Below are 13,147 nucleotides of genomic sequence, written 5' to 3' on the forward strand. Positions count from 1 at the left end.
TTTATGCCAACTATGCTCATTATGATACACTGTTAATGGAGATAGGGCAACACCATCCACCGCAGCCCCCCCCCCCCGGCAAATATCCAGCTTTTCTAAAACACAAATGTAAAGAACCCATCAAATAGCAGCGTTCAGTTTATGTTACAGTTGATAGAGTGGAGGGCAAGTACTTCAGCTGTTATGTTGCCCCCTCCCAAACTCCTTTCCCCACCCCCTTCACCAAAGAATCGCCCCTCCACGCTACTCCATCAACTACCAGATTTTGATTGGGACTGTTCAGGAAAGTACATCTCCTGTCTGAAGACAAAAAGTAGTTCTGAAAAACAGGGGTGATGGCAACGAGACAGCTGTAAATAATGAAACCCACCGAATTCAGAAATGTTTGCTGCTTTGCTGTCCTATTGAAGATTATTCAAAAGCAGAAAATGTAGTGTATGTACCTTTAAGGGGAGAACTACTTTTTACAGCTCCTGTATACTGTAGTACCGGCAGTGACCACACCTGTATATAAACCCTGAGTAGGGATCTGTACTATTAGTTTTAGAGTAACCCTCATCCAGTAAACACCTGTTGATTGTTCCTCTGCAGTCTCTGTCTATTTATTGAAGGACACCATACATCAAGATTCACGGATTTAACATTGGCGACGAGTGGATTCAAACCTACCTGCAACTCTGCATCACCTCCCAGGGATTCGCTCCTGGAGAACAGTGAAAGAAGAAGGCAGAGTCCAGAAATACGGGCGTCGACCATCCAGAGAGAGAAGACTTGAGCATCGCAGAGAAGGCTGTGGATAGCTGGGCTTGGTTCTCCAGTCACAACGATCCAGCGCAACAGGCTGGCAACAGGTACGGCGCAGACCCTTCCCAGACAGCGGCGGCTGGAGCCGATTGACGGCACAGAAAAAGGCCGAGCAGCGTCGACGGGGTAAGAGAGGGTAAAGCGCACAGGGCGCAGCCGGGGTTCAAGACCGAGCGGCGTCAACGAGAGAGGCGCGCAGGAAAACGCACAGAGCGCGGCCAGTGTTCAAGAGCTGAGCAGCGTCCGCGGGGGAAGAAAGGAAAGCGCGGGAGACGCCATTTTTGAGCCGCAGCGGAGAAGAAGGGAGAGCGCGGGAGACGCCATTTTGAGCCAGCGGAGAAGGGAGAGCGCGGGAGATGCCATTTTTTAGCCAGTCTAACCACACCCAGGGATGCCGAAAAGTGGCAGTGTCACAGCGTTCGACAATGAAGTCGAAGATTGGGCGACATATGTAGAACGCATAGAAGTGTACTGCAAGGCGAATGAAGTGCCAGATGCCAGGAAAGCACTGGTACTGTTGCATGGGTGCAAAAACGTATGGCTTACTGCGAAACCGAGTAACCCCAAAGAAGCCAATGGAAAAGGATTTTGAAAGCATAGTGGCAATCCTGATAGCAGAAAGATTTAAGTTTCACAAAAGGAACCAGCATAAAGACGAAAGTAATGCTGAGTATTTAACGGAACTGCGCAAGCTATCGAAACACTGCCAGTTTGGAACGGGACTAGCAGATACTTTAAGGGACAAGTTTGTGTGTGGGCTTCAAAGTGAAGGAACCCAGAAACGGCTTCTATCAGAAAAGGATCTTACGCTGGACAAGGCTTTCAGCATGGCAGTATCACACGAAGCAGCCGCACGGGGCACTGCAGAGATACAATGGAGACCGCAAGAATATGGCACAAATGAAATGTCATATGGAGCAGTGAAGTGTTATCGCTGCGGCAGAACAACACACGACCATAAGGATTGTTGGTTCAAGGACCAAGTGTGCAGTGTGGAAAAGTAGGACACATAGCAAGAGTCTGCAGGTCGGGAAAGAAAACCAGCAGCAAGAAATCTCCACAGGAGAAGTACAAAAAGGTACATAAGGTGACGGAGAGTAGTTCAGACGAACAGAAAAGTGATACAGACTCCGGAAGCAAGGAGCTGGGTTGTCTGAAACTACATAATGTAATCAAAATGGAGGATCACCAAACTATCTGGGTCACGCTCAAGATAGACGGAGTCCAAGTGAAAATGGAATTGGACACAGGATCAGCCCCAACAGTCATAAACCGAAGGGACTACAAGTGGCTATTCTCACATATACCCTTGAGAGATACAGAGATTGTCTTGAAGACGTACACGGGGCAAAAAGTCTACCCCAAAGGAAAAATAAGGGTGAACGTGATATACAACGGCAAGGAAACACCAAAAATGGACCTATATGTATTGCCAGATGGAGGACTACCACTACTAGGATGTGAATGGATCCGGAAGATACAGTTAGATTGGCATTCCATACAAGCACTGACGGTAGAGGCCAAAAAGGATGACGACGTCACACCTGGACGACTGTCAAAAATGGTAACTGACGCACAAGAAGTGTTCCAGGAGAGACTCGGAACACTAAACGGCATAACAGCAACGATCAAGATAGAGGAAAATGCAAGCCCAAAGTTTAAGGCCTTATGCAATCCGCCCAGCCGTCGAAGCAGAGCTGGAAGGTTTGGAACGTTCTGGAGTACTGTCCAAAGTGGACTGGAGCGAGTGGGCTACACCCATCGTTCCTGTAATGAAGAGGTCGTTGAGTAATACGCCTGGGGAACCAAAGAAGGTTCGCATCTGTGGGGACTTTAAGGTGACAGTGAACCCAGTCCTTCACACGGTACAATATCCGCTTCCGTGGATTGAAGATATTTTCGCCTTGCTATCTGGAGGAAAACGCTTCACTAAGATTGATCTGGCCCAGGCGTACCTGCAAATGGAGGTAGAAGAATCCTCGAAACAGTACCTCCCGATCAACACTCACAAAGGTCTCTACCAATCCAACCGGCTGGTGTTCGGGGTAGCATCAGCTCCGGCTATTTGGCAAAGGGCAATGGATCAAGTCCTGCAAGGGATTCCAGGGACCCAGTGTTATTTGGACGACATCCTGGTCACGGGCGAAAATGACAGTGATCACCTCGCCAACCTGGAGCAGGTGCTCACTAGATTGAAGGAATATGGGCTCCGAGCTAATCGCCACAAATGCAAGTTTTTCCAGAAGCAGATCTCGTATTGTGGCCATGTTATTGATAGAGGGGTTACATAAGTCCCCTGAAAAGATTGAGGCAGTAGTCAAGGCTCCAGCACCGGTAAATGTGTCACAACTGAGGTCGTTCCTCGGGCTGGTGAACTACTACCATAAGTTCTTGCCAAATTTGTCTACAGTACTACACCCACTGAACAGCCTACTGCAAACGGGGGTACCATGGAAGTGGAATGACGAATGTAAACGAGCTTTCCAGAAGTGCAAAGAATTGATCACATCAAAAGAGGTGTTGGCTCATTTCAACCCAGCACTACCAATTCGGTTGGCGTGTGATGCATCACCCTATGGTATTGGAGCGGTGCTGTCGCACAAATTCCCAGACGGCTTGGAGAGGCCAGTAGTCTTTGCGTCTCGGTCACTAACCTTAGCCGAGCGTAACTACGCCCAGATTGACAGGGAGGCCCTCAGCCTAGTGTGGGGAGTGAAAAAGTTCAACTACTATCTGCACGGGCAGAAGTTCACCTTGCTGACTGTGGTAAACCACGTTCACTATCGTATCACTGTTAGTAGTTAGCACTGTTCACCACTGTTCGTTATAACTGTATCACTGACCACTATTGTATCACGGTACGAGGTCGCCTCTTGCCACACTGCTATACCTGGGATGACCACTGCCGACTCCGCCTTGGCTCCACCCACCAGGCCAGGTATAAAGGTGAGCGACTGGCTGGTATTCCTCCTGCTTGGATCGGATCATCCACGAGAGTGGGCTCTGTTATTTAGTCAATAAAAACCTTTAGTCACCTTCGTAACTCTTCGCCTTTTTATTGGAGGAATTGATAGGTATATCAATTTTATTGACTAAATTTAATGATGTCCGACAACGAGTCACAACCGGCGGAGGAGCCACCAGCGCAGCTCCCAGGAGCACAGCCACACCAGCCAGCTTGGCTGCGAGCCCTCAGACCGCCGTACCTGGACCTGAACCCACGAGCAGCAAACTCAGCCGCAGACTTTAAACACTGGCTGGTCTGCTTCGAATCATACCTGAGAGAATCCAGCGTCCCTCAGGCATCCAAACTAAGTGTCCTGCAGGCACAACTGAGCCCGAGAGTATACACTCTCATCGAGGACATGACTACCTACGAGACCGCCATCAACCTGCTGAAACAGAAGTACCGGACCCCGGTAAACTACATGTACGCTAGGCACCTCCTAAGATCACGGCCGCAACAGCCAGGAGAATCAGTAGCCGAATTCTCACAGGCGCTATATGCACTCGCCAGGAACTGTGAGTTTAAATCGGTGTCGGCAGCCGAAAATACTGAAGATAATATCCGCGACGCATTCCTGAAAGGCCTACGGTCCGAGTACTCACGGCAAAGACTGCTGGAAGCTAAAGACCTCAGCATGGAAAAAGCTGAAGCCCTCGCTATCTCCCTGGAAGTGGCCCACCAAGATCAGGAAGCATTCACCAGGTACTGCTCGCGACCCTGGGACTCGGGCCCGACCCCTACCACAGCACCCTTCCCAGCGCCGCCCCCGGGACCTACCTCTGCGTCGGCGTCCCGGACCCGACCGGCCCCGCCACCCCCGGCACCGGCCCCGACATCGGGCATCCGCGATCGGGCCGCCGGCTGTTTTTTTTGTGGCCAGGAGAAGCACCCGAGGTCGCGCTGCCCAGCCAAGAACTCCATATGTAAAACCTGCCTGAAGAAAGGCCACTTCTCCAAGGCCTGCAGGAGCGGATCCTCAGAGGCCAGCAGTGCCGCATGCGAACTATGGGGGCGGCCATCTTCGTTTAGGGCAACTGAGGCCAGCATCCCCACACATGAGTCATGGGGGCGGCCATCTTTGTTTAGGGCAACTGAGGCCAGCATCCCCACACATGAGTCATGGGGGCGGCCATCTTTGTTTAGGGCAACTGAGGCCAGCATCCCCACACATGAGTCATGGGGGCGGCCATCTTTGATTAAGGCAACCGACCCCAATAGTGCCTCATGGGGCCCTACCTCGTGGGAGACGCCATTTTACTCACCACGCCCGACCGCCTCGCCCGCAGATGACAACGACTCGCTCAGCTACACACTAGCTTCCGTCACCCTGGACCAAGCCCGCCCGCACCATCTGTCCAAGTCAATGATGGACATCAAAGTGAACGGCCACGCCACGACCTGCCTGTTCGACAGCGGAAGCACGGAGAGCTTCATCCACCCAGACACGGTGAGCCACTACTCCCTCTCTGTCCTACCAACGCGCAGCCGAATCTCGATGGCATCGAGGTCCCACGCCACGGACATCAGCGGCTACTGTGTCGTGACCGTCGGTTAAGGGCACGGAGTATAAAAACTTTAAACTCCTCGTCCTCCCCCATCTCTGCGCTGCCGTCCTACTAGGGCTGGACTTCCAATCCCACCTCCAAAGCGTAACCCTAGCATACGGTGGACCCCTCCCCCCACTCACAGTCAACAACCAGCAAACGTTAAACCGCCCACCGCGTAACACCTGCAGCCTCTCCACCCTCAAGGTCCCGCCACCCTCTCTGTTTGCTAACCTTACCCCTGACTGCAAACCCGTCGCTACCAAAAGCAGGCGGTATAGCGCCGGGGACAGAGCCTTCATTAGCTCTGAGGTGCGGCGCCTCCTGAAAGAGGGCATTATCGAGGGGAGCAGCAGCCCCTGGCGTGCCCAGGTCGTAGTCGTAAAGACCGGCGATAAAAACCGCCTGGTCATCGACTACAGCCAGACCATAAACAGATATACCCAGCTGGACGCATACCCCCTCCCCCGCATATCTGACATGGTCAATCAGATTGCACAGTATAAAGTATTCTCGACCATCGACCTGAAGTCGGCCTACCACCAACTCCCTATCCACCCTGAGGACCGCCAGTATACCGCCTTCGAGGCGAATGGGCGCCTATACCACTTCCTTAGGGTCCCCTTCGGTGTCACTAATGGGGTCTCGGTCTTCCAAAGGGAGATGGACCAGATGGTTGACCAGAACGAACTGCAGGCTACATTCCCCCACCTAGATAACGTCACTATCTGCGGCCGCGACCGGCAGGAACATGACGCGAATCTGGAGAAATTCCTCCATACGGCCCAACGGCTGAACCTCACCTACAATAAGGAGAAATGCGTGTTTAACACCACGCGCCTTGCCATCCTCGGCTGCGTAGTGGAGAACGGAATCATCGGCCCCGACCCAGAAAGAATGCGCCCCCTCATGGAGCTACCCCTCCCCCACTGCCCTAAAGCACTTAGGAGAACCCTGGGGCTTTTCGCCTACTATGCCCAATGGGTACCCAATTACGCGGACAAAGCCAGACCCCTCCTGAAAGCCACTTCCTTCCCCCTCACGGAGGAGGCGTGCGCGGCCTTCTCCCTCATTAAGGGAGACATAGCCAAGGCCACGATGCACGCAGTGGACGAGTCCATCCCCTTTCAGGTGGAGAGCGACGCATCCGACTTCGCCTTAGCCGCCACCCTAAACCAGGAGGGGAGGCCAGTGGCCTTCTTCTCAAGGACCCTACAGGGCCCCGAGATCCGACATTCGTCGGTCGAGAAAGAGGCCCAGGCGATCGTGGAGGCAGTACGGCGCTGGAGGCACTACCTGGCAGGCAAACGATTTACCCTCCTCACCGACCAGCGTTCGGTGGCTTTCATGTTTAATAACAAGCTGAAGGGCAAAATCAAGAATGACAAGATTTTGAGATGGAGAATCGAGCTCTCCACCTACGATTATGAGATCTTGTACCGGCCAGGCAAGCTGAACGAATCCCCTGATGCCCTTTCACGAATGACATGCGCCAGCGCGCATATCGATAGGCTTCAGACCCTCCACGACCAGCTCTGCCACCCCGGAGTCACCAGACTCTACCATTTCATTAAGGCCCGCAACCTGACCTACTCCATCGAGGAGGTCAGGACCATGACCAGGAACTGCCAGACCTGTGCGGAGTGCAAACCGCACTTCTATAGGCCGGACCGAGCAAGCCTGATCAAGGCCACCCGCCCCTTCGAGCGCCTGAGCATCGACTTTAAGGGGCCCCTCCCGTCCTCTGACCGTAATGTGTACTTCCTCAACATCGTTGATGAGTACTCCCGTTTCCCCTTTGCCTTCCCCTGCCCCGACATGACCAGTAGCACGGTCATTAAGTGCCTGAATGCCCTCTTCGCCTTGTTCGGGTTCCCGAACTATATACACAGCGACCGGGGCTCCTCCTTCATGAGCGAGGAACTCCGGCAATTCCTCCTAGAGAGAGGTATTGCAGCAAGCAGGACCACCAGCTACAACCCCAGAGGTAACGGTCAGGTGGAAAGAGAGAACGCGACGGTATGGAAGGCCGTCCTCTTAGCCTTAAAGTCTAAGGGCCTCCCAACCTCCCGCTGGCAAGAAGTCCTCCCGACAGCGCTGCACTCCATCCGGTCATTACTTTGCACGGCCACTAACACCACCCCCCATGAACGAATGTTCGTTTTCCCCAGGAAGTCGACTACGGGAACCACTCTACCAACCTGGCTGACCGCCCCGGGGCCGGTCTGGCTGCGGAAACACGTGAGGACCCATAAAACGGACCCCCTGGTCGAGAGGGTGAACCTCCTGCACGCCAACCCCCAGTACGCCTACGTGGCGTACCCAGACGGGCGGGAGGACACTGTCTCCCTACGAGACCTCGCACCCTCAGCCGATCCGGAAACACCGCCACCACCCCCCCCCAACCTCAGTCCAGGTAGACGGCATGCCAGAACCCCACGAGCCCTCGCCGACCACGCAAACACCAGCATCAACACCGGATAAGGCACCAGCACCGGATAAGGCAACACCACCGCTGCGGCGATCGGAGAGGCTTACGAAGCCTCCGGACAGACTGACCTACCAGAATTGGTAGTACACTTCACCCCGCCGGACTTAATTCTAAACAAGGGGTGAATGTGGTAAACCACGTTCACTATCGTATCACTGTTAGTAGTTAGCACTGTTCACCACTGTTCGTTATAACTGTATCACTGACCACTATTGTATCACGGTACGAGGTCGCCTCTTGCCACACTGCTATACCTGGGATGACCACTGCCGACTCCGCCTTGGCTCCACCCACCAGGCCAGGTATAAAGGTGAGCGACTGGCTGGTATTCCTCCTGCTTGGATCGGATCACCCACGAGAGTGGGCTCTGTTATTTAGTCAATAAAAACCTTTAGTCACCTTCGTAACTCTTCGCCTTTTTATTGGAGGAATTGATAGGTATATCACTGACTGACCACCAACCACTTGTCTCCATCTTTAATCCAAAGAAGGGCGTTCCGGTGATGGCTGCGCAACGGCTACAAAGATGGTCCCCTTTTCTAGGGGCGAACCAATATGAAATAGAGTATAAGGGCACGAAACAGCATGGAAACGCTGATGGGCTATCACGCCTGCCACTGCCTACTGCGGAGGAAGCACCAGCAGTGGACCCTGTCGAAATATTTTATTCGACTATAATTGAACGCTTGCCAGTAACTAACGCGGATATAGAGGAGACCCGAAATGACCCGACTCTGTCTCGGGTATATGATTTGACGGTGACGGGTTGGCCAACACATGGCGACTCAGTTGCCAGCATTCTCATCCAGAAGAGAACAGCTGTCAGTATGCCAGGGGACCTTGATGTGTGGATCCCGAGTGGTAATTCCACCCAAGTTAAGGGGAGAGTGCTCAATGAGCTTCACGAAGGCCATCTGGGAGGGGTGAAAATGAAAAGCCTTGCTAGGGCTTATGTGTGGTGGCCGGGGATCGATCAGCAAATCGAGGACCTGACAAAGAGCTGCTCAGGATGCCAGAAGGTCCAAAATGCACCACCACATGCCCCTCTACACCCATGGGAGTGGCCCTCCTCTCCATGGCAACGGGTGCATATTGATTTTGCTGGTCCATTCATGGACTCAATGTTAATAGCCGTGGATGCGCACTCAAAATGGCCTGAGGTGATCAAAATGTCCTCCACCACCATGGAGAAAACGATTGCAGTCCTACGGACCATATTTGCCAGGAACGGCTTGCCAGAGCAGATTTGCTCTGATAATGGACCACAGTTTGTGTCCGAAGAGTTTCAGAAATTTATGAGAAGGAATGGGGTAAGGCATTACACATCCGCCCCGTATCATCCAGCCACAAATGGATTGGCTGAGAGGTTCGTACAAACCTTTAAAAAGGCAGTAAGGGCCATGTGCGATGACGACATTCCACTGCAGCATAAGGTGGACAATTTCCTGTTAACCTACAGAAATGCGACACATGCAGTTACCAACCAGACCCCGGCCATGATGTTCTTTAACCGAAGGTTGAGATCTCGTCTGGATTTGCTCAGACCAAATGTACGGAGAAATGTTGAGAATAAGCAATTCCAGCACATCAATGAGAAGCCGACAAGGAGCTTCAATGTAGGGCAACCAGTCTTGGCCCACGACTACCGAACAGAGAAATGGCAACCAGGAATGATATGCACACGGCAGGGGCCACTAATGTACACAGTGGATGTTGGGGAGAACATTGAGAGACGCCATGTCGACCAGATCCTAGCGTCACAGGAACGAGTCAACCCCATGTCTCGCGTACCTGGTGATGAACCCAACATACAGGTAGCATCTACCCCAGAAACAGTAGCATCGGAAGCTGATGAACCAACCGACGACAGGGGGGCAGAATCGCCTCTGCACCAAGAGGAAGACACTCAGGAAAGGTGCTATCCAGAAAGGATCAGGAAGCCGCCCCAAAGACTGAATTTATAAATGGACTATTTTCAGTTAATGTTGCATGTTAAAAGTGTTAACTGTTAAATGAATGTTATGGTACTGTTAATCTAAAAGGGGAGGAATTGTAGTGTGTATGTACCTTTAAGGGGAGAACTACTTTTTACAGCTCCTGTATACTGTAGTACCGGCAGTGACCACACCTGTATATAAACCGAGTAGGGATCTGTACTGTTAGTTTTAGAGTAACCCTCATCCAGTAAACACCTGTTGATTGTTCCTCTGCAGTCTGTCTATTTATTGAAGGACACCATACATCAAGATTCACGGATTTAACAGAAAAGGCACGCAACTTTTTTCTTTTTGCAGATGCTGTGTGGAATGAATCTATATTTGTTAAGTACCGAAAGAGTTAATGACAATGGCTTCCCTTTTCATTGATCTCTGCACATTCTCCCCTTAGAAACTGATACACTCACCTCAGCCTCCTTCTGCAGCAGCATCTTGTCCTTGTCAACCGTTTCATCTTCCGCAGTCCTGGCGGCACAAAGAGACAGAGTCAGTAACCAGGACAACTCAAGCGAGGTCACCTCATCTGCCAATCCCAGCCCAGCCTCAACAGTGACTCTCCCTATGACAGCTTTCTCCGTGGGGCAATAAGTACGTTAATTACATACAACTTCCTAGTATGAACTGGAAATTATTTGTAGATAAACTTGCACGAACGCAGTCATAATCATCATCTCCGCAGTACAATCACACACTGCCAGTCTGTATGGTAGATACAGCGACACAAAAACCTGATCTCAAGCTGAACTTAGCCACCTTACTGGATGAAAGTATTGCATTATTAAAAAATGCACTACATCCAGGAGTCATTCCAATAGTAGTTTTCATCGTGGTCAACTGTCTCTTCTGGAGTTGACAGCTTGGACTCCTGAATTAAGATTTGTAGCCACTCCCAGCCATTCATTATTCTCTGCTTATCACTGAGCCCATATAAAAGCGTGATTGTTATATTTTCGCATCAGTAGACAGCTGCAAATAATGACAAGGGGCACAACATCAGGGCACATGACTGCAAAATGGTGGGGTCTCTGGGCAGGGTAATCTGAGGAATGTGATACTTGACTATATGTGATGCTCCTCATTGTGTAAGATAATGTAATTTAATGTTATAAAAATACTCAGCAGGCCAATCAGCATCCATGGAGAGAACAAGCAAATTAGCATTTCAGGCGTGGCTTCTTTCTCAGGACTGAAAACACAAGAAATAGGAGCAGGAGTCGGCCACACGGCCCTTTGAGCCTGCTCCGCCATTCAATAAGGTCGTGAATGATCTTCAACCTCAACTCCACTTTCCCATCCGATCCCCAGGAAATCCATGGAAGAAATAACTGGGGCTCAAAATATAATTTTCCAAAATTTTATGGCGAGGAACATTAGGTCAGAGAACAGAAGGGTGAAAATAGCAACATTCTTCATAAAAGGAGACCGGGATAAGCCAGGAAATCATAGGCCAGTTAATCTTACTTCATCTGTAATACCTTACCAACAACTGAACAACATTTAAAAAGGAACAATTACATAGAATTTACTGCACACAAACAGGTCATTCAACCCAAATGTTCTACGCCAGTGTTGTTCCACACAAGCCTCCTTCCACTCCACTTCATCTAACCCTATCAGCATATCCTTCTATTCCTTATTCTTGCTTCCACAATGCATTATTTCACATTCTCTATATTAAACTCCATCTACTACAAATCTGCCCATCCTGCTAGCCTGTTCTAGTCTTCCTGTCTTTCACAATCCTTGTCACAATTTTCCAATCAACCAGGGTCATTGGTAAATTTCAATATTAGTCCCTCAATTCCTAAGTCCAAATCATTCATACATACAAGTACACCAGTCGCTGAAGGTAAGCATGCAGGTGCAGCAGGTGGTTAAGGCGGCAAATGGTATGTTGGCCTTTGTAGCGATAGGGTTTGAGTACAGGAATAAGGATGTCTTGCTGCAGTTGTACAGGGCCTTGGTGAGACCACACCTTGAGTATTGTGTGCAGTTTTGGTCGCCTTATCTGAGGAAGGATGTTCTTGCCATGGAGGGAGTGCAGCGAAGATTCACCAGGCTGATACCTAGGATGGCAGGAATGACGTATGAGGAGAGATTGGGTCGATTGGGCTTGTACTCGCTGGAGTTTAGAAGAATGAGAGGGGATCTCATTGAAACTTATAAAATTCTAACAGGACTAGACAGGCTAGATGCAGGAAGGATGTTCCCGATGGTCGGGGAGTCCAGAACCAGGGGTCACAGTCTAAGGATAAGGGGTAAGTCATTTAGGACAGAGATGAGGAGGAATTTCTTCACCCAGAGAGTGGTGAACCTGTGGAATTCTCTACCACAGAAGGCAGTAGAGGCCAATTCCAAGAAGGAGTTGGATATATTTCTTAAGGCTAAAGGGATCAAGGGATATGGGGAGAAGGCAGGGACAGGGTACTGAATTTGGATGATCAGCCATGATCGCATTGAATGGTGGAGCAGGCTCGAGGGGCCGAATGGCCTACTCCTGCTCCTATCTTCTATGTTTCTATGTTTCAGTGCCAACCTGTGCAACCACACCTTTGCAGTCTGAGAAACTCTCCTTTATCGCTACCCTTTGCTTTATATCCCCCCAACCAATCCTCTATTCATGTGGCTACATTCCTCTTAATTCCATTTGTCATTATCTTTGCTATAAGTCTTTTATGTGGTACCAGATCAAAGGTATTTTTGCCAAAAATCCATATCCGCTGTATTTTCTTTATCTGTCAGTTATTTCATTAAAGAATTCTGTAAAGTTGATCAAGCACAACCTGCCATTTAGAAATCCTTCCTAACTGGCCCGGATTAGCCCATGGCTCTCCAAGCATTTAATAATTTCATCCGATGTAGCTTACCAACAACTGAAGAAAGATTAACTGGCCTATGATTTCCTTGCTTATCCCAGTCTCCTTTTATGAAGAATGGCACACTTTTCACCTTTCTGTTCGCTGGCTTAACGTTCTCCGCCATAGAATTTTGGAAAATTATATTCCGAGCCCCAGTTATTTCTTCCGTGGATTTCCTCGGTGTTCTCGGATGTAAACCATCAGGTGCTGGTGATTTGTCTCAATTAAGTTTGAGTAATTTCTTTAGTACCATTTCTCTGAATAATAAGTTCTACACCAACCTCTACTGGCTCTTGCCACCCCTTCTGAAAACTGAGGCAAGTACTTACCAAGTATTTCTGCTATTCCCTAACTCTCCAATTTAAGCTTGCTTCTTTGATCTCGTAGCAGCTGTATCCCTACCTTGACTATCCTCCATCAATGTGCCTATAGAAACCTATTTGTTA

General features: G+C 50.2%; 1 protein-coding gene across 1 annotated transcript in view; it reads right to left on the minus strand.

The window, feature by feature from the left end:
* LOC147104559 (septin-2) overlaps window positions 1–13,147 on the minus strand; it is a 177,377-nt gene that overhangs the window by 35,968 nt on the left and 128,262 nt on the right. The window contains exon 12 of the mRNA XM_085961955.1: window positions 10,251–10,308. Within this exon, the coding sequence (XP_085818081.1) occupies window positions 10,251–10,308 (58 nt within the window). The remainder of the gene's footprint in view (window positions 1–10,250; window positions 10,309–13,147) is intronic.

Source organism: Somniosus microcephalus, chromosome 19 (genome assembly GCF_052327205.1).
Source record: "Somniosus microcephalus isolate GS21.2 chromosome 19, FLI_Smic_1.0, whole genome shotgun sequence".
In the NCBI taxonomy this organism is placed as follows: domain Eukaryota; kingdom Metazoa; phylum Chordata; class Chondrichthyes; order Squaliformes; family Somniosidae; genus Somniosus; species Somniosus microcephalus.